We start from the raw sequence: 22,500 nt of genomic DNA on the forward strand, positions 1-22,500 counted from the left end.
TGTGGTCGAGAGCATTGTCCCGCCCACTACACTGTCTGATTTGTTAGTTAGCACGAATGCAGCCAATCAGGATCGAAGACTGAACACAGACAAAGTTTAGGATTCTCACTGAGGCATACTGTAGACTGGGCTTCAGCTGTACGGAGCTATTTTTCGAAGGTAAGGAAGGTACCTTACATTGCTGAAGTTGCAATGTGAATCATAATCATCTACACTGAAGTTACAAAAACACCACTTTGTAAGCTATTGTCTCTTTGATCCGGATCAATAAGTAGCCTAAAGCACCCGCCTCCTTCATTTAGCGAATTCCCGATTGATGCACGTTAGTGATATAGCCTACCGTTTACTAGTTAGCCTACAAACTCGGGTGCTGCGCGTCGGGAGTTCTTTGCATCCGCCTCGTCCATTAATTGTGAATAACGGGACACCTCGGCGGACGTTATCCCTTAGGCCTACATAGTAGACAAGTCCTAAATTATGCGATAGCGAACGTCAAAAAGTCTAGTTGACTGTCAGAATAGACTACAGGCACCCAGGGTCAGCCGTAATTTATTCCGACCTGAACTAAATCGCGTCCTAAGCTGGCTATTACGTGCCTTTTAGGCTCACAGAAGTGTACCTTATAGCCTACATACAGTATGGACACAAATTGCATGCTTAAATAGCCTAAGAACTATTTTAAAACTGTTTTGTTAAACTATTCAACCGTAACACTTGCCATCACGCATGCACCTCTTCCTCTCCCTATCCCTCTCTCGTGCACTCACACACACGATGGCAAAGCATCCTCTTTGTGACAGGTCCCTTACAAGCACATAGCCCATTGTGTATGCCTATGAAAATAATTGCTATCACTCAGCTCTTGGATTAACATGATACACAGGATTTACACTTGTGATGCAAGTTGATAGACAATTGTGTATCAAAAGAAGAAAGAAAAGTTAGCATAATTAAATGCTTTTGAATAAAACTTTTCAGCATATCGCCATAGCCTAGGCTACTATCTACCCCCCTTTTTGACAACTGAAATATCGGTTTTACATATCGGTTATCGGCCTCCTGTTTTGGTAATAATTGATATCGGTATCGGCCCTGAAAAAAACATATCGGTCGATCCCTAGACTCTACAATGTCTTGGAGGCAGAGACCGCTACCGTGTGTGTGTGCGTGGCTGTGTGTGAAAGCGAGTGTGTGGGATTGTGTGGGAGAGCGGAGGAGAAGCAGAAACAGATAGTCCCATGGAAAAGAAAAGAAGCACTCCCTAATTCACCATCAAATACCCGTCCTAGGGCAGAAAAATGCAAACATATGCCAAGCATAAGGGTTCACTCTGCCTTCCAGCGCACACACACACACACACACACACACACACACACACACACACACACACACACACACACACACACACACACACACACACACACACACACACACACACACACACACACACACACACACACACACACACACACACACACACACACACACACACACACACACACACACACACACACACACACACACACACACACACACACACACACACACACACACACACACACACACACACGACAGAATAAGTTTCCAGAGCAGGGCAACAGCAACATGCAGAAATGTCCTGTGTTGAGTATGCTTAGTTGTACGTTTATATGAGCGTGTGTGTACTGTATGTGCATTAGAGTGAACTTGGAAAGAGAGAATGCAAAAGCAAAAACACACCTCTCCAAACCAGCAGTGGTGGTACACTAGAGCAAGCGATACACATCAGCATCCTAATCACACAAACACAAGTCTGTGGAAGGAGAAAAGAAAGATTGAGATAAAGGAAGGGAAGGAGAATAGGGGAAAGGGAGAGAGGGAAGGGGGGGGGGAGAAAAAGGGGAAGGGGGGAGGACGGAGATGAAGTGTGGGCCAAGGCAGTCTGAGCCAGGCTAAATTTAACCTCCCCCGCCATGTGGGCTTCATTAGGGCTTTATGTGTGTGCATACCTCCCCTGACAAGAGACAGCCCCACTCCCCCTGCCGCGCCACTGCAGTTAACCCTCAAGGAGCCTAGCTCCCCCATCTGCGCTAGTAAAGGTAATCTCCAACGCTTCACATCACAAGCAGTGCTATCATCTTTTAGGGTAAAGAAGCACTAGCCCTCAAGAACCACACCTCAACCTACCCTTCTTGCTAATCTCAACGGTTTTAGAGCAGAATGAATGCTAGCTAATGCTAACTCATTGGCGCTAGCGCTCAACAAGCTTCCCATCTTCGCTAGCTAGTCTCCACTGTCAAGCCTAGCCCATTAAATAAGGCCTAAACTGAAGATAAGAGGTTGTAAAAGACTACCCTTTTAAAACTTTAAGGTAGTTTACATAGCACTAATCAGTTTGTAGCAGATGATATGTTGTATAAAATTATCCTATGGGTTGTAGACATCATGATGAGAGAACGAGTTTGAAACTGTATGTATTGCATGCATGTAAACTGTATGTATGCATGTATTCATATAACCTTAATCATAATCAAGTAATACACTGAAGTTATTCCTAACCATAATACTTTTAAATAACAAGTTTAACTAATACTATTAACATACTGAAGCTATTCTACCAGAATTCCCCCTACGTGCGCTCTGTATCCCTATGTCTCTGTTTGCTGCCTTGTGTCTCATTTTGTTGCACTGTGTCTCATGCTGCCTTAGCCTAGGCCTTTTGAAGAAACCAAAGTCGGCCTTGAAGCTGCAAGATAACGCGTACACAGGGCGAGCTCTACTCATAACAACCAGTAGGAGAGTGCAGGGGGGCGAACAATATTTAACCCATGCACAATGAATGACCTGTGATCACTCTATACTGTAGACCCCTGAACTTTCCATAAACTTAAGGTGAAAAGTTCGTTCGGGGTAGTGTTGTGTCAGCATTTTGGAGGGGTATAAGTAAGTGAGTTCTACCTCTGTTCGGGAGTGCGATCGTGCGATCCACTCAGGCTTTGCGCTATGTAGTCATTAAAGGAATTTTTGCACAAACTCTGCCGGACTTTTGCGCCTTCTTTTTGGGACAAGTTTTTGACTTCAGCACTTATAATGGTGTATTTTTGTTACGTTGTAGGCAAGATGTTTGGACTTAATTTCTGGCCCGAGTCTGAATATCTGCCACGACAGATAGAGTTTGAATCTAAAGTTTACAGAGAAAAACGCCAGAGTAAAATGGAGGAGGTGATGATGCTTTTCCATATGACAATATTTTCCTTTTTACTGGCTTTTGTAGAGACAAAATTGAACCATTATCATAATGACCAAACAACAGTTTGGACAGGAACTGCAGATGAAACCTAAGTTGTATGACTAACTCATAGCACATGTACATGGCTTATTTAAACATAACTTTGTGAATAAAACAAACAAACATCATTCGGCAGTTAGCTTGCTTCCTGTTAAGTTTGTGGGCACAGATTTGCAGAAGAACCTATAACTATTGGACAGTCTGTATAGCCACAGCTAACAAGGCACTGACCCTACAACCGACAAGCATGCTAGCTAGTTTAACCACACGTTAACAAGCCTTCTACATCACGGCACACACTGTCCCCTTCCACTGGCAAGTATTTCCACAGACTTTCCACTGAAACCTCAGGGACCCCCAGAGCGATTCGTCACCCGTCCGACACACCGTCCAACACAGGACCGCCACCAGCGCGCGTCAAGAAAATCTGCTGACACAAGCGAGTTTGGGAACTAAAGCAAAGTTTCCATTCATTGGTCCTCTGTGCGTAACAAACCACTGGCCACCATCTCCACAACCCCAGCACGGATGATTCATAAGAAACAGAAGTTTGATTTGTTGAAGACGTCACAGCCGGGGCCACACCATGCTAGTCAAAGCAAAACTTTTTTCTTTTGATTTCTCCATGGGGTGCTAGCAAGTTAACATTCAGCACTATGCTAATGGTTTTAACGCATCAAATAGGAAACTTCTTGTGATTGGTGTGTCAACAAGTTGAGCATAATACAGCATAATATATAATACTGCAGTCTTCCCATGAATACATGCATGGTCGCCAGCATGGGACCTTGCAAGTGAGCTTAATATGAAGTTTGGCCAGTTTGGCCTCTAGCCTGTTACCAATTTCGTTGACAGTGTTTATGTTGGTGAACAGCCATGCCTCCTGTATGACTTCCAAATCTCCATGTTTTATGCTAGCTGGCGCACCGACGAACCATCACAATTTCAGTGGCTGACACATCACGACTGCTAGCCACAACTCTCACGCAGGTTCAGCAGCTGGTTGATGCCTCCGACTCACAGGTCAGTCTGTGTCCGACCACAGTGCTTTGCTAGCCAGCCGCTACGCCGGGCACACTGGGGGCCTCTGCATCTGGTACGGGGAGTTCTGAGTGGCTGGTGCCAGGCCGGAGACTTGGGCAGGACAGTGGAAAACCAAAGCGTGTGGAGAGGTGCCCAGCAGGGTCTGCCAATGGGCCAGCGGGCAGGCAGCGCAATCTATCCATCTCCGAGCAGCGCCAATCCCTGTGGCCTGGCATGACCTAAGTTAATGGAAATGTGTCCGTTGATCATGTAAATCCGATTTTTACTGGGGGACTAATACTCGTACACAGACACACCAGCATGCACACAAGCAATAATGCTCACACACACACATACACTAAAATGAAAAACTATGTAACCTTTAGAAAGAAAGTCAGGCTGACGCTCCTTTGTACACCGTGTGCTTGTGCTGAGTTTGGTGTTTTGGTGTGATTGTGTGACAGCATACTTGTGAGGGGGCTTCATGCAGTGCCAGAAGTCGGGCTTTCTCTGGGAGTATTCTTCTGATCTTCTCAAAAACATCAGCCTCAATGAATGCACCCCCCCCTTACCTCCTCTCTCAGTGTCTTAATTCAGCGCTTATCTGCATTCCAGAAGACTGGCCTTGGCTGGCTAACCCCTACACACACACACACACACACACACACAGACAGACACACACACACACACACACACCATTTGATTCTACCGACCGTCCAACCTCAGCCTCCCCTGTCCCAGCCATCCTGTGTGCAGTCATGAGCGCACATACATATACGCAGCAGGCAGATCAACAGACACACATAGCTTTCTCTCTGCTATGTCCAGGTCAAAGGCACAAAAGATTACTGTGTACCCTTCTCTGTGTGCTACAGGGGTAAGATAACACCTAAACTAATGACCATTGTCAACACACACACACACACACACACACACTTCCTCTCAGAGTCAAAGCACCACAAAACTGAGACACATTTCCAACTCTTAGAATAATACACACACACACACACAGTGTGCTATAGGGAGCTGGACAGATAAGAGGTCAAATATAAATGCCAAGGTAAGGTCACTCCATCTAGCATCTCAAGCCCACTTCATCTCAAACCGCACGGTGAAGCCCAAATAATGATGTCATTCTGGATGTGTCTAGGAGAGGTTTCCCCACTACTCCTCTTGTGCATTAACTGCTGGCAACAGGGCCTACTCTCTCAATCACTTGTTTACCTTTAAAATAGATTAAAAAAAGGTTTGTGCAGCTTTGTGTGTACTTTTTAAATTCATCGCCCTTTTCACAACTGTCAAATGTTCCCATCCGTAGTGTAAGATATTTGTCTTTTGAGAGTCATTGTCTTTCTTCTCTTTTTTCTCTGTGTGTGTGTGTGTGTGTGCGTGTGCACTTGTGTGTGTGTGTGTGTGTGTGTGTGTGTGTGCGTGTGTGTATGTGTTTGTACAGGAGAGTGTTTTTCCCAGAGCATGAAGTGGAACAGACCGTGCCACAGGAGGCCAGTTCTCCCAAAAGCAGGAAAGGGAACGGAGTGTTCTAGAGAGAGCTGCCGCAGGCTACACCTGCCATGAGAGCAAGCTGCATACTAGAACGCATCCCTGGCAGCGAGGTGTCCGTTTGTGTTTGAGTGTGTGTGTGTGTTTCTTGCCATGTGTGAGAAATTTCCATGCAACACACCTAGACTATACTAGTGAATAATGACACTTCATTCACTTCAAAAATAGGAAATGTACATGCAAATTCAATGCATCCGTGTTCATGGTTGATATTCAACGTATCCATCCCTCTCGTTGAGATTGGGACACTCTTTCTCCACCCCCCTCCCCACCCAACCACACACACACACACACACACACACACACACACACACACACACACACACACACACACACACACACACACACACACACACACACACACACACACACACACACACACACACACACACACACACACACACACACACACACACACACACACACACACACACACACACACACACACAAAGGCCTTGGGGCTGGTATGATAGTAAGAGCAGTTGTCTTGGGAATGTGTTACAATATCCCCAAAAATATGTTCTCTTCTCTGCTGTTGTGAATATGTGGACAGACCTCGCCGACGGCAGGTCTACTGTTCAGATGGAAATGTGCGTGGGTTGGTGCCCAGGCCGTGGCACGCAGGATTCACCCATGACGCTGATCAAATGTCTGTGTGTTTAATGTGTGAATGCTTTGTCCGTGTGTGTGACTAAGATCGTAAGAGAGATTGTGAGTGTGTGTGTGTGTGTGTGTGTGTGTTTACCTGATGATGAAGGGCATGAATGCGGCGAGCCCCAGGGGAGTGGCAGAGCCGTCCATGGGGGAGGGGTAGAGACGCCCCAATACCAGCAGCAGCAGGAAGAGACTGGGGTGCAGCTTCACCCGCCCAGAGTCACTGAGACACACACACACACACAGGGAAAGAGTGAGGGGGAACACATAGCATCAGTACACACACACACACACACACACACACACACACACACACACACACACACAGCAGTAATCCTCCTCAGAGAGGGCTGATTTCCTTTCTCCGATTTGTTTAGACTCTGCCCCTCCTGTTCCACCCCCCGCCGCACAACTCCTCCAGGGGGCCCAGCAGGTCAGATCACGTCCACCCTCAAGGTTACGGTCAACTGAACTGTGCCATAAGGGAGGGGAGTGGACAGAGAATGGGAATGCATGAAGCCAATGCAACAGTGGCCACTACACAAGGAGTTGTAAAGCTTCAGATAGAAATAGGGTTTTACAAACGCACTGTTCTGCAGGAGAGAGAGACACAGAAAGAGAGCAGGGAGGTGAAGAGAGAGAGACACAGAGAGAGAGAGCAGGGAGGTAAAGAGGGAGAGAGAGACACAGAGAGAGAGAAGAAAGCAACATAAATAAATCTGTATGAGGGATAGAGAGTTAAACTAGAGAGATGTATCAGTGATTGAATAAACATGGACACATCTGGAGTGACTCTTGGAGAAGGCATGTAGGATGTATGTGTGTGTGTGTGTGTGTGTGTGTGTGTGTGTGTGTGTGTGTGTGCGCGAGACCTTACACACTTCTATTTTCAACCAAATGATGAAATACATTGAGCAGCACTGCTGGGAAATATTACAAACCAGATGGAGCAGTACATCAGGAGAAAGCACGCATCTCTCTCTCTCTCTCTCTGTCACACACACACACACACACACACACAAACCCACTGAAGAAACTTCTCAACCAAGTTAACAACCTTTGGCATTGTGACGCTGATGGCAGCTCCTCACCCACAAATTCCCTCCACACATACACACACCATGAGGACCTGCCAAGCAGTACATTCGGGTGCCCTTGAATCAGTCCTCATCTTTGATTCATCTTCATAGAGAGAGAACCTCTGCACACTTTAGTGTGTGTGTGTGTGTGTGTGTGTGTGTGTGTGTGTGTGTGTGTGTGTGTGTGTGTGTGTATGTTTGTGTGTCCGCGCACATGTGCACACATTGTGTTGGGGTGTTCAAACACTCTTCATTTCCCTCCTAGAGGATGTGCACTGGTACAACATGGCAACGGGGCGCCCTGGGAAACGCCATCGGCAGTGAGCGTCGAGATGTGCAATCTGTTCAGCATCTGATTTCAGTCAGGCACGGCGAAGGGCAGCCCTGCGCGTGATGTCATCAAGGCACCAAGGAGACGACAGAGGAATTACTAACACATGAGGGGATGGGATAGGATAGTATGTGTGTGCATGTGTGTGTGGGCGTGTGTGACAGAGAGAGAGATGAATGGTGTGACTGAGAGTGACATATGAAAGAGGTAAAGAGAGGTACAGAGTGAGAAGGGGATGAGAAAGAGAGAGAGAGAGAGAGAGATACAGAGAGAGAGAGAGACAGCCGGATTTAGGCTGATGGAGAACGAGAGGAAATCTGACCCTGAAGGGAGGATAGAGAGAGACACAGGGGATTGGGGGAGAAGAGAAAGGGGATGAGAGGAGAGAGAAATGAGAAGAGATGGATGAAGGGAGGGATAGAGAGAGGGAGAGGGGAAAGAGAAGTGATGAGTGAGAATGTGGTGGAAAAATGAACGAGGGAAAGAAGAGATGAAGAAGACAGATGAGTAGGTGGAGAGAGAGAGAGACCACAGAGAGAATGAGAGAAAGCATGCTGAGAAAGAGAGTGGGAAGAAGCGTGAGAGGGAGAGAAAGAACAGCATAAAAGACACAGAGAGATAGAACACTACCACACAGCACAGGAGAGAGAGAGAGAGAGAGAGAGAGAAATAATCCGAAGGAGTCCCGTTGGACTCCAGCACAGCTCAGCTCAGCTCAAGGAAGGGAAGGGGAGAGAATCAGTGTTCCAGAACTTTCTTCCCCTTCGCCATCTCTCTCCCCTCGGCCCGGGGCTCAATTTACGAGGCATCTGCGAAGGCTATTACAAATGTTTATCAAATAGCTCCGGCAGTGCCAGGACACTTTCTCATCAGTTGGGGCTGAGGACGGCTGTGTTTTATGGGGGATTACTCATCCGGCCCCATCCACCCTCATTAGGGCCAGCCACCCCCTACCCCCCCACCCCACCTCTCCCAGAGACCCACGCTGGCCATGAGAGCAGCAATTTTTACAGAGCTGCGCACATCAAACGTCGGCCCAATGGTCAAAATAGCTTTATAATGCTACATATTTGTTACAGGAGGTCATGTGGAGGCTCACAAGCAGACACAAAACACACACACACACTCACAGCGACACACACACACACACACACTATCTCTGCACCTGAGCCATAGTAATCCATCCAGAGAGTTGTAAAGCTATTAAAAGACTTTAAACCCTCGATTACCTTTGTTCAGTTGTTAACGGAGGCGTTACACATGATTTATAAAACCCATTTCCCTCTAAAGAGTGCTCATCCGCACTCAGGCCCGCCTTGGGCTCATTGTGGCCGCCGCCATAGCAACCCGAACCCGTGGCACGTATCCCACAAGCCCCCGCTCCACCTCGGGCTGCATCCCAGTCCAAGTGGGCGGCCGCTGGGCGGCTAATGGCTTTCTAAGCCCCCTGCATCTCCCGCCAGTCTCGTCCATTCAGGTTTTTATGTGGCGCGTGATTTACGGGCGATATGAAAATATGATCGCGCTGGGGGCCCGCGTCGCTCTGGCAGCCAGGAGCAGGCAGAGAGAGAGAGAGAGAGAGAGGGAAAGAGAGAGCGAAAGAAAGAAAAAAAGGAAAGAAAGAAAGAGAAAGAGACAGGATCTGCCGTGTGAACACAGGGTCCTGCTTGTGCTTGAGAGGCTGCTGTGTGTCAATGAGTTTAAGTGTGTGAGAGTGTGCATATGTGTGTGTGTGCGTGTGTGTGTGTGTGTGTGTGTGCGTGTGTGTGAACGTGTGTGAGAACGTGTGTGAGTGTGCGTGTGTGAACGTGTGTGTGTGTGTGCGTGCGTGTGTGTGCGTGTGTGAACGTGTGTGTGTGTGTGTGTGTGTGTGTGTGTGTGTGTGTGTGTGTGTGTGTGTGTGTGTGTGTGTGTGTGTGTGTGTGTGAACGCGCGCGTGCGTGCGTGCGTGCGTGCGTGCGTGCGTGTGTGTCTGAGTGAACGCGCGCGTGTGTGTGTGTGAGTGAACGCGCGCGTGTGTGTGAGTGAACGCGCGCGTGTGTGTGTGTGTGTGTGTGTGTGTGTGTGTGTGTGCGCGTGTGTGTGTGTGTGTGTGTGTGTGTGTGTGTGTGTGTGTGTGTGTGTGTGTGTGAGTGAACGCGTGTGTGTGTGTGTGTGTGTGTGTGTGTGTGAGTGAACGCGCGCGTGTGTGAGTGAACGCGCGCGCGTGTGTGTGTGTGTGTGTGTGTGTGTGTGTGTGTGTGTGTGTGTGTGTGTGAGTGAACGCGCGTGTGTGTGAGTGAACGCGCGCGCGTGTGTGTGTGTGTGTGTGTGTGTGTGTGTGTGTGTGTGTGTGTGTGTGTGTGTGTGTGTGTGTGTGTGTGTGTGTGTGTGAGGGAGGCTGTAGACACAGGCTGAGAACACATTAGAATAATATGAGACATATTAAGATAATATTGACTTGGGACTGTGTTGTGCAACACATGAGCGCCTTGAGATGGAGCCGACTCCTTTTCTCCCATTTGGGGACATTAGCAGGAGTGGAGGAGTGGGAAAGAAGGGACGGACGAACGGAAGGATGGATGGAAGGCAGGAATGAGGGACAAAGGGCGGAAGAGAAGAATGTGGGTGGGGTTGTCTGGAACAGGAACTGGACATACACACACCTGTTAGTGCATGAAGTTGTGAGGACGCTGAAGGGCCTGTGTGCACTTGGGTGTATGAGTGTGAGTGTAGGCATCTGTGTGTGTGTGTGCATGTGTATGTGTGTGTGTGTGTGTGTGTGTGTGTGTGTGTGTGTGTGTGAATGTTTGTGAATAGGGATGTAACGGTTACCGGTGTACAGTAAACGGTTTCGGTAAACCGAATTTTATCATGGTTTACCGGTTAACGGTAATCCGAGTCCCTTAAAGCAGGCAAACAAATGCAGCATGCAACGTGGGCTTGTTATGTGTTTGAAATCAAATGCCACTGCAACGCATATTTTAAGATGACTGCAAACACAAATAAACCTAGATAGCTTTGTGGATCTACAGTTCATTTTCGCAGGTCTACTCTCATAGGAATGGTTCTCTGGTGAATCTACCAAATGGATAAGTGGCATAACACTTTTGAGCGTTTTAACTTTTTTACCACTCATCTGATATGAATGCATACAGCTGCCTACTGCATCTTGGAGGTTTGTTGTGATCTACTAGGCTACAGCTAACGACAATTTGTGATGGCCATTCATTCACGATATGTTGTAAAATAATGAAAATATTGCTATTATAAACTGTATGTTTTTCTTGTCTCCTGTTTCATTCATCCCGACCAGGAGGGATGAATGAAACATTACGCACGTTCCGATTTTGCTGAAATAACTCCTGAACGGTTTTGCTCAGAGCTGAAATGCAACTGCCTATTTGACAGAGGACAGATGTAGGTTGATAGTGACAAAATATTAGCCTTCAGTGTGGCACGATCACTTTGTAAATTACGCTTAATTAAAAAGTGTTTAAATGGTCCCTGCTTTCCCTTATGGTAGGCTACTTGTGAGCAACAGGCACGCACAAGATACAGCTTCAATTAAAGGAGTTGCAGCTTTATTTAGTGACGAACAATTTACTAACTTTACCTCAGTCGACTCACCGGCGTATCTAACTTCTATTAGTTTTTCTCTGTCCCTCTGCTTTCACAGAGAAAAAAGGGAGGAGCCACAGCACTGTTATGACAAGACACTATGCTATTCTGTTGTCTTGTTGCTATTGTGCATGCAGAGCTGGCCAATTATCAGCTCTGTCCATCATTGGTGCTAGGCTTAGAAACATTTTCAGCACATTTGAAAAATACCGCAATAACCGTGATAATTTCGGTCGCTATAATAGTCATGTTAATTTAAAAAAAATGTTATCTCTATTTGTGCGTGTGTGTGCGTGTGTGTGTGTGTCTGAGGGTGTGTAGGTGCGCGTGTGTGTGTGTGTTTATTATCAGTAGGAAGCTGTCCATCAGGAGAGTGTAATGAGCCCCAGCAGCTTAATGAAGCTGTTTGGAGGAGTTCTAATTTGGTCTCCCCAGAGAGGAGAGGAAGGGGCCAGAGCGAGCGAGCGAGCGCGCAAACACACACACACACACAAACACACACACAAAACTTCTAAGAAGTTAACAACCTTTGGCATTGTGATGCTGATGGCAGCTCCTCACCCACACCCACACACCGCACATGCTCACACACACACACACTCACCTGTCCACAGAGCTGGCTGCCTGCTCAAGCTGACTGAGGAGGAATGGGTAAAGAGCAGGGAAGCGAGTGAAGAACTCCCTGCCAGTCATCCTGCGAGAGAGAGAGAGGGGGAGAGAGAGAGAGAAAGAGAAAGAGAAATGAATGAACACATAAGCAGGTCCTCAAACCTACTCCCAGCCCTTAGCGTGTGTGTGTGTGTGTGTGTGTGTGTGTGTGTGTGTGTGTGTGTGTGAGCGAGAGCAAAAAAGAGAGGGAGAGTGGGAAAGGAGAGAGAGAGAGACAAACAAAGTGAGCTGGGGAGAGAGAGAGGAGAGAGAGAGACAGATGGAGGAAGGGAGGAGAGAGAAAACAGACCCTAAAACTCTGGTTTGTAAACCACTTCCTTAAACACAACTCTTTTACAGCCCCATAAAGCGCTCATTAGGCCCAGCCTGGAAACGCACTTCATCCCACTGGCCTGTTTATTCCCTCGCAAGAGATATGCTGAGCCTGATCTGTGTGTGTCTGTGTCTGTGTCTGTATCTGTGTGTGTGTGTGTGTGTGTGTGTAGGGGCGTGTGTGTGTGTGTGTGTGTAAAAATAGAGAGCAGGGAGAAGAAAGGAAATTATTTTACATAAAAAGCACAATTGTGAGCATATGTGTGAAGGAGACTGTCAGAGAGCCTATGTTGAAGCATGTCTAAATACAAAAATAGACACAGGCGACACACACACACGAACGTCTGCACAAAGACACACAGAAAGGTCTCCCACATCCTGTCCTGTTCCGCGTTAGGAGGAAGACGCGGTCATGGTAACAGAACTGTCCTGTTGGGTCTGGTACCCATGTCACACATAACGCACCACAACCGTCTGTGAAGATGATCACACACACACACACACACACACACACACACACACACACACACACACACAGCATTCAAATGATACACATCATGTACATGCTCTTAAACACACACACACACACACACACACACACAGCATTCAAATGACACCCATCATGTACATGCTCTTAAACACACACACACACACACACTCACTCACACACAGAAACACACGGAATACACATTCACAGCATATGCAGACACAGTCATATTGATACACTAAGGCACAAATCAGCTCTGGCGCAACCCAATGTGGAAACGCTTAAGCTGGACAAAGACTGGCATTCTCTCACTGTGGGTGACACACATGGTTCAGGCTGAATGGCTTTAACACACACACACACAAACGTTCCTGATTTACAACAAATCTGTCCATCAAGGCCTTCTCAAATGTGTTCAAACATGCTTGTATGGGGATAGACACACACGCACACGCACACACACGCACGCACGCATACGCACAGGGAGACAAGAAAACAAACTTTCATGACATAATTCTGTCATCTCTTCTGTGCCCGAAGCATGCTGATATTCTCACTTACACATAAACGCACACACACACACACACACACGCATAGGGACATCCACATTCTCTCGCTCACCCACACAAAGTTTTCATACTCTAAGCGGATGATGGCATTCCTCCCTGTTCTCCACTCCAAGCAAAAGAGCGGTCAGATCACATAAAAATGTTTACACAGACGCTCACTGATCCAGCGTACTACAAATAAGCTCTCACACACAAACACACTCAGAGCTAGCAGTCAACCATCAATCTCTAAAATAATCAATGACTCACACGCCAACCAAACACACACACACAATGCCTCCCATTGCTGGACACCCTGGCAGCGTCTACATTTACGCACACACGCGGACACACACACAATCATACAAATAGCCACACACAACCTGAACACAAACTGACTCTCTCTCACACACACATAAAACCTGAACATAAACCAGTTCACACACACACACACACACACACACACACACACACACACACACACACACACACACACACACACACACACACACACACACACACACACACACACACACACACACACAGATTTCTGACCGACTCTGGACTTCAGACTGTGGCTCATGCCGGTGCCCCCACAGAGACCTGCTCTCATCAGCTGGCCTGAGGCTCGTCTCACTAGGCCTGCCATCGCCTTCGACAGCTCAGGGTCAAAGGTCAAGCCCCGACACAATGTCTACTGGCTACTCTCTTCAAGCTTTCCTTAGCTAACATGAGCTCAAACATGTCACGATGGCACCGTCGGTGTACACTGACTAAAGGGTAGGAAGCACCAAGCGGCATGGACACACTCCCCTACACTAGTCTTTCTCTCTCTCTCTCTCTCCCTCACCTGGTGCAGCTACAAACACCCGGAGGTCAGGTATGCACTCTTCTGGGAAACCGAGAAGGGAAAGATCCTTCAGTTTTTTTAGGGTTATGAGGTATTCCTTATGGACACACAGAGACACACAGAGACACACAGAGACACACAGAGACACACACACACAGACACACAGAGGGAAAAAAGGCCAGGCTTGACTTTAAGGTGATTGCGTGGTGAATATGAGGACGTGTGGTTGCCAGAATTGGCTCCATAAAAGGGACCATTTACAGTGCATATAAAATGGCATACAAAGGCATGTATGTTTGGGATGGAGAGGCAGTGCCATACACCACACATCACACAAAAACATGTGCAAGGGAGGCCAAATGCTAGTAAAAATTCAAGCGAGTTAAGAGCACACACATTAACACGCACACATCGATGCGTGCATATTAGAGATGCTCGGATGGGCTATTATTTCAACCATAACCGCATAGCAAAACTTATCATCCATCCGCCCCAACGTTTTTTGACCAATTTTCAAAACCGCACCCGCCCGCCATCCCCTGGTTGTTTTAATGTATATGGGTGATGCGGTGCTGCTGACGTGAGGCTAGAAAGCTCTTGCCTGTTCTAGAAAGACTGATCCAATGCAGCAAATATATTAAAAGGCTAAAGTCCTACATTGGCTATGTTGTAGCCTATCCCCAGAATATCAGCAGCAAACTCAGTCTCTGTCTCGCAAAAGTCTCCAAATAAAACGCACATCGGCCTGTAGCCTACAATTTTATCATTGTAATAAAAAACGCAATTTGGCACATAATTTCAACATGCTGCTATTTAGCCTACTAATTAATGCCTATTGTACTTTATTTTTTGCAAAAAGAAAGAAATCCTTAATAAAATAACAAGTCATTCACATTATAGGCTACTTTACGCACTGTAACCCACCGCACAGCAGTGCAACGTGCATGTTCACATTTTTAGTAACAACCGCCAAACTTGCTTGCTTGCCTTACACATCTAAGTTTTCCGACTATTTTTCTTACCTTCTTTTTTCCGCTGTGGATGTTACTGAGCTTGTAAAAGTTTTAGCTCTTACGTTTTGAACATCTCGCACTGCCATTGCCCGATGTCAGTTCTGAGTCATATCACTCCATAATCTGTCTCCCTTTTAAATGCCTATTCCCTGAATGGTAGGCTACAATGACTATGTGTTTTATATATAATATCGAAACAAAATAACCCAGTCAGTCTCATCTACGAGATGTTTAGGCCTCCTCCAATACTGGCAGCTGGGCTCATAGGTTGCAGATTTGCTTAGGGGCCTACCAAGGCTCTGCAAAGAGACGCGACATGGGAGATGAATCATCGGTCAACTTGCACTGTAGCCTATTCTACTTTCTTATTTCACACTGGAGAGGAAAACATGCTGGTAGGCTACGATAGGCTACTTAATTTAAACTTTGTTACCTTTAGTGTGTGTGTGTGTGTGTGTGTGCGTGCGTGAGGGGTTGCTCAGTGAAACATCGGAATACACCAATTCTGCAACACCGTCTCTGATAGATAAACAAAGCAGCATGCATAGAAGCAACTAGGCCAAACTGCCTGATGAAAATTTGACTATTTCAAAGTGTGCATTTTTTTCAGATGTAGGTAACACAATTTAACAATGTATAGGCTATATTTTTTTTCATTTGATTGGTTCAACCGCCACCCGCCCGAATTTAATTAAAATATTTTATTTCTTTACGTCATCCGGCCGATCCGCGGTTTAACCGCAGAGTCCGCGGCTGTAACCGTGCATCTCTAGTGCAAATTCTAGCATACACTTACATAGTCGCGCACACACACTATTTTTTTGTAGATACCAGCTCAAGTGTGGCTGTGTGAGTGTAAGTGTGTGTGCAAGTGTGAGTGTGTGTGTGCACGTGTCAGAGGTCACCTAGCCCCACTGACCTGCACGCTGCTTCACCCCTAACCAGCATGCTGGGATGTCACTGTTAGCTGTGTGTGTGTAGCGTACAACACAAACACACACACATATATACACAGACACATATATACACAGACACACACACAACCTTGCAGCCAGACATTGGAGTGGACAGCCTGTCAGGGTGCATTTAGTGTGGCCAGAACACACATGCAAATAATCACAGCCAGCGAGCTGCCAGACTGCTGCAGGCTCGCTTGCTCTCCCTCTCTGTCACACACACACACACACACACACACACACACACACACACACACACACACACACACACACGCAATGCAATAAATCACACAGACTAATTCAGACACACTACACTAGCACATATAAACACACACACGTACACACTCTTGCACAAAGACACACAGTACTGTAAATAAGCCTCTGACCTACTGTAGCCACACTGATGTACTTCTAAATACTAGCACAATCTCATTTCCCCCACACATTACACACACCTGGACACACACACTCACTCGCATTACACACACACACATATAACACACACCTGGACAGACACACTCGCTCGCAGAGACCTACACACACATATACAGAGACACATATAGGCGCACACACATACACATACACACACAAATTGAAACCATCCAAAGTATCTATCTTTGTACAGGCTACACAAACAAAAGTGTTCTGGGTGCATATCAATCTCAGTATTTTCATGGTTCACATACTCATGCAGGTACTCACACACACACACACACTCACACAGGAAAACAAAGGAGAAAAAAAATGAAAACAGAGTACATCAGATGTAGCCAGGATAGACATCAGGAAATCACATTACTCTCTCACCGGCTAGAGGGAACAGGTAATACCTGGAGGAGAGAGAGAGAGAGAGAGGGAGAGAGTGTGTGTGTGTGTGTGTGTGTGTGTGTGTGTGTGTGTGTGTGTGTGTGTGTGTGTGTGTGTGTGTGGTGATGTGACTTGTGACTTGTGTGAACTGTGAAAAGCATTACTGTACATGCGAGCCTTCGTACTTAATGGCTGGCCTCAAAGCCACCATTCAATTAGATCGCACAGGAGGGCAAGAAGACGGATGAAGCCGTTTAGGGAAATGATGGTGTGTTCCATGTCCGCCACTACGGAACCACAGACACAAACACATCAGAACGCCCCCATGGAGACTCCATCAGGCACGGGAACAGTGCACAAAAAAAAATCCTGTAAGTACTGCTAGCCTAGCATTCACAACAATATTGCTGATACTCACAACAATATTGCTGATACTCAACACTTATATGCAGGAATAGTATTTATAGTAACTAATAGTAACTAAACTGACATCTGATCCGCCACTTAATGTTTGTGTGGGAACAAAAAAAGTGTACTGTTTAAGTCTGCATTCGGTATACATCTGTATTGAACGCCTAAACGGTTCGGCACCCTCACACCCCTAGTAAGACTACATTGCTTATTTACTACAATAGTGACACCAATGGCCAGAACCAAACACCTTGTATGTGAATGTAAACATACTTGCTGACAGCAAATAAAACCAGATTGCGGTTCTGAGTCCATGTCCCCCTAACCTACTGTACCTTTGCCGACTCTAACCCAAGCAGACGGTCAGTGAGCTCCTGGGCAGTACTGTAATAGGTAAGTGTAATGTAGTGGCATGGAAATAGCATGAGATGGTTGATATGGTATGTGTTTTGTCCATGTTATCGTATTATGTGTGCCTGTGTGTGTAACAGAAAGAGAGGGAGAGAGAGTGTGTGTGGTATGGGGATAAGGTATTTGTGTGCATGAATGATTATGTGTTAGTGTGTGTATATATATGTGGGAGTGTGTTTTTGAAATAGTGAGGGAACTGAGTGTGAGGGAGCGTGTAATTGTGTGTGCGTGTGTGTGTGTGTGAGGGAGCGTGTAATTGTGTGTGTGTGTGTGTGTGTGTGTGTGTGTGTGTGTGTGTGAGGGAGCGTGTAATTGTGTGTGTTTTGTGTGTGTGTGTGTGTGTGTGTGTGTGTGTGTGTGTGTGTGACAGGGAGATCAGAGTGGCCCAGTCTCACTGCAGGGGGTCCCGTCATTAGCCACACACCCTCTCCACTGCTGGGGCAGAGGTCAAGATCAACAGGGTGGAATGAATACAGTATGTGTGTGTGTATGTGTGTGTGTGTGTGACTAAAATAAATGACAAGGTAGAGGGCTTGATATGAAGTGTGTGAGTGCGTACGTGAGTGCACATTATAGAGACAGACAGGCAGTGTATTGCTGACAGTGGATCTCTGAAAGGTAAAGAGAGACCGATAGAGAGAGACAGATAGATATATAGATATATAGATAGATAGATAGAGAGAGATAGAGAGAGAGAGAGAGAGAGTGTGAGTGAGTGAGAGAGAGAGAAGCCAACTGAGTGAGCCTTGCACTAGGCTGCAGGGGCAGAGCACCACCTGCTGGTCCCAAGAAGCAGAGCACCTGACGATCCACAGAAGAGCTGAAGGCATCTTCACATGTGGCCATCCATGCTCATGGGGGAACTAGTCCCAAAGTCATTGAGTGCAATCAGATGGAGAACATTTTCTGGAAAATCGTGCCTCCAGTGTATCAAAGCACACAACAGACAGTGCTCAGCGAGTGTGTGTGTGTGTGTGTGTGTGTGTGTGTGTGTGTGTGTGTGTGTGTGTGTGTGTGTGCGTGCGTGTATTACACAGGAAGTGTCCAGGACTGTGATCCATCTAAAAGATGTGGTGCACTGGGCCATCATGGTGGCTGATAGTTGCTGCACCATGAAGGGAGAACCTGCCATGATTTAGGAAGTATGGAGGAGTATTCCAACAGGAGACAGGAGAGTGATGAAGAGAAGGAGAGAGGGAGAGAGTGTGGAGTGATTTAGAGCTGGGAGAGAAGGGAAGGAAAGAGGAGTGTAGGGGAGTGCATCCTCACACACACTTACACACACTCCACTCGCACACACACACACACACACACCTGTTCTTTTTGGAGTGTTCGTCTTTGCCTTTCTTCACCCCAAAGATCCGTGTGATCAGTGTGCTGAAGAGAAGAGTGGACGAGTTCCTCACCTGAGAAGGAGAGAGAGAGAGAGAGAGAGAGGGAGAGGGAGAGGGAGAGGGAGAGGGAGAGGGAGAGGGAGAGGGAGAGGGAGAGGGAGAGAGAGAGAGAGAGAGAGAGAGAGAGAGAGAGAGAGGGAGGGAGAGGGAGAGAGAGAGAGAGAGGGAGAGGGAGAGAGAGAGAGAGAGAGAGAGAGAGAGGAGAGAGAGGGAGGGAGGGAGGGAGAGAGAGAGAGAGAGAGAGAGGGAGGGAGAGAGAGAGAGAGGGAGAGAGAGAAAGATGAAAGGGGAGAGAAGGAAAGCCAAAGCCAGAGTGTGAAGGGATTAAAAAAGGAGACAGAAACAAATTAGAAGTGTGTAGGTAAGGCCCCACCAAATATAGAAGTTACGCAGACCACATTTTCAACTTTCAACTTAGACAGTCAACATTTTGAAAGCAATTCAATATATGCTTCTCAAAAGTAGCTAGCGGACACCATGGTGATAATTTGTGAGACAAGATGAAACGAGTGTCCCCCTCCTGTCTTTCATCAGCCACACTCACATAAACACACTTATGGCGGCATACTTAAGAGATGACACAATCCTCTTAAAGAGGACCAAAACACTCAGTTAAGTCTACTTAACACAGTCACACAGGTAGTCCCCAACACAAACACCCTTCTGGGCATTAGGACTGAAGATCGCTCTGTGTTTCTCATTCGAGAAAAGTGACTCAGACTCTTTCGCCCTCAAAGGCCGACAAATAAGGAAGGGCTCCTGGTAGCACCTGTCTCGACACTGTAATGGAAGATGTTTTGAATAAAAAAGCATCTGCTGAATGAAGACACAAAAATTGTTTCTCGTTTTCGTCAAGAAAAGTGGCTCTGCTGGACGGTTCAGAGAATGACCAATAAGGAAGAGAAAAGCATGTGGTGGTCATGGAATGAGTTAGAAAAACAGGCTGAGATCTACAAGTGGAACTGGAGACATTTTTCTTGGATTGACTATCTCTATAAAGAAGTATTTTAAGATCCTCAAGAACAAAAAGTAGGGCCCTATGAAATCCGTTTTATTATTTTTCTAAATTCCGTTTTTTTTTTCTCAAATTCCATTTTTTTTTTCCGGATTTAATTTATTTTAGTTGTTTCGGATTATTTTCTTTACTTGTCTTGACTTATAAAAACTCAATGACAGACACAATTCAGCTTTTTAAATATTCAGCAAAGCCAATCATTCAAAATTCTCCAACATTTAGAAACATTCAACAAATCTCTGTGCAAAAACAACAGTTAGGGCCTAAGACCTACATAACTTCAACTACATGGCCATAACTAGGCTTCAAGTTTAGATCTCAATAAAAGGGCACTTTGTAACTCAAAATGTCCCACTACTTAAAAGTAGCCTACTTTTTTGTAGATTCTTGTTTCATTTTAAATATGTGTTGCTTTATAGAGCATTTAGCCTACCATTGTTAGCACACATCTCCACTGACCGATGGCAACAGGATGGTACTGTAAGGGCGCTTGGTGTTGCACTCTCTCGTCGGTGAGAATCTATTGCAGCGCTTTTTGAATGGTGGGTCTGTGCGTCTGTTTGAGGTTGCTGACATTCGTGTCTGGGAATGGAACTGCTTGCAATGTTTCAAGAAACTGACATAGTGGTATGTCATCTTCTGCACACATTTCAACAATATTCCACAAATTCATGTCAAATTCACAAATTCATGCATCTACTGATTTTGTCATGGTCTTGGCTGGAGGGATTTGCCCGCAGTGGATTTAGCTTTGTTCTTAAGTTGCCCTTTTGATTTCTATGGTCGCTATAGCTATACATGTGTAATTGCGAGTCAGGTCAATTATGTGTTGCAAACTTACAAAGTAGTTGTTTTCAGACTCATAGTAGTCATTTGGGTATTGTTTAGCCCCGTTATCTAGCAATCAAGCAGTTTAGTGTTGTGCCACCATTGTCGGGATTGCTTATTTTAGATAGATAGATAGATAGATAGATAGATAGATAGATAGATACTTTATTTGATCCCACGTGAGATATAATTACTAGGGTACGGAACGCGTTCAACTAATGTCTTTTGGTCACGGTTTAGGCAGAGACCTTCTTATATAGTATAGTATAGTATAGTATATATACTCTTTTGATCCCGTGAGGGAAATTTGGTCTCTGCATTTATCCCAATCCGTGAAAGTGAAACACACTCAGCACACAGTGAACACACAGTGAGGTGAAGCACACACTAATCCCGGCGCAGTGAGCTGCCTGCAACAACAGCGGAGCCGTGAGGGGTTAGGTGCCTTGCTCAAGGGCACTTCAGCCTACTGGTCGGGGTTTGAACCGGCAACCCTCCGGTTACAAGTCCGAAGCGCTAACCAGTAGGCCACGGCTGCCCCCACATTATATGCTTTTTGTTTCAAAGTAAACTGAAATAAAAGTGAAGACAGTTGAAAAATGCCCGTTTATTTAATGTGTCAACAGAATATCTGAAAATTCCATGCAATTCCGTGTTCATAAGAGAATTCCGTTTTCATGTGTAGATTCTGTGATTCCGTCCGCGTTTTCCGCATCGCGGAAATCATAGGGCCCTAAAAAAAGTTCCTACCTAACCCTTAGCATTGTTCAGTTTTTAGTCATCGCTAAGTTTAGGCAATCCCTTTTTTACAATTGTGAGTGTGTGTGTGTTTGTGTGTGTGCGTGTTCTATGCGTGTGGTTTAATAAAGGACTGCCATGACAGGGTGACCCCAGCGTTCATAAAGGCATTTTCTCCAGCCTCAGCTGTGGGGCCGGTGGTCCCACCTGCCCAGGTCTGCTCCAGAGAGAGAGTGAGAGAGAGAGAGAGAGAGAGAGAGAGAGAGAGAGAGTGACGTCTCCCGGGGAGAGCGGAGGGGGGCATGTGTGACCCTTCCCACCCCAGCAGCCAATATGGAGAGAGGAGAGGAGTGATGGAGCAGAGGCCTGCTGAGAGATGGACTGAAGGGGGGCGTGAGACCGAGGGAGAGGGAGAAGGGGAGAGAGAGAGAGAAAGAGAGAGAGAGAGAGAGAGCGCACAAGAGAGATATAAAATGAGTGAGAGGTATAAAAAGAGAGGGAAAGAAAGAGATAGAGAAAACAAAAAGAGTGAGTAAAAGAGAGATG

The 22,500-nt window shown here is 46.3% G+C and overlaps 1 protein-coding gene across 2 annotated transcripts in view; it reads right to left on the reverse strand.

Annotated features, from left to right (window-relative positions):
- thada (THADA armadillo repeat containing) overlaps positions 1 to 22,500 on the reverse strand; it is a 94,612-nt gene that overhangs the window by 45,089 nt on the left and 27,023 nt on the right. For both annotated transcript variants that reach the window (XM_076285766.1, XM_076285765.1), the window contains exons 26-28: positions 19,294 to 19,385; positions 12,120 to 12,209; positions 6,597 to 6,728 (exon numbers count right to left, since the gene is read on the reverse strand). In XM_076285766.1, the coding sequence (XP_076141881.1) occupies positions 6,597 to 6,728; positions 12,120 to 12,209; positions 19,294 to 19,385 (314 nt within the window). The remainder of the gene's footprint in view (positions 1 to 6,596; positions 6,729 to 12,119; positions 12,210 to 19,293; positions 19,386 to 22,500) is intronic.

Source organism: Alosa pseudoharengus, unplaced genomic scaffold, assembly GCF_046254945.1.
Source record: "Alosa pseudoharengus isolate Yale_2024_CS ecotype anadromous, Long Island Sound unplaced genomic scaffold, YU_APseudo_1.1 YU_APseudo_1.1_scf_15, whole genome shotgun sequence".
Lineage (NCBI taxonomy): Eukaryota > Metazoa > Chordata > Actinopteri > Clupeiformes > Clupeidae > Alosa > Alosa pseudoharengus.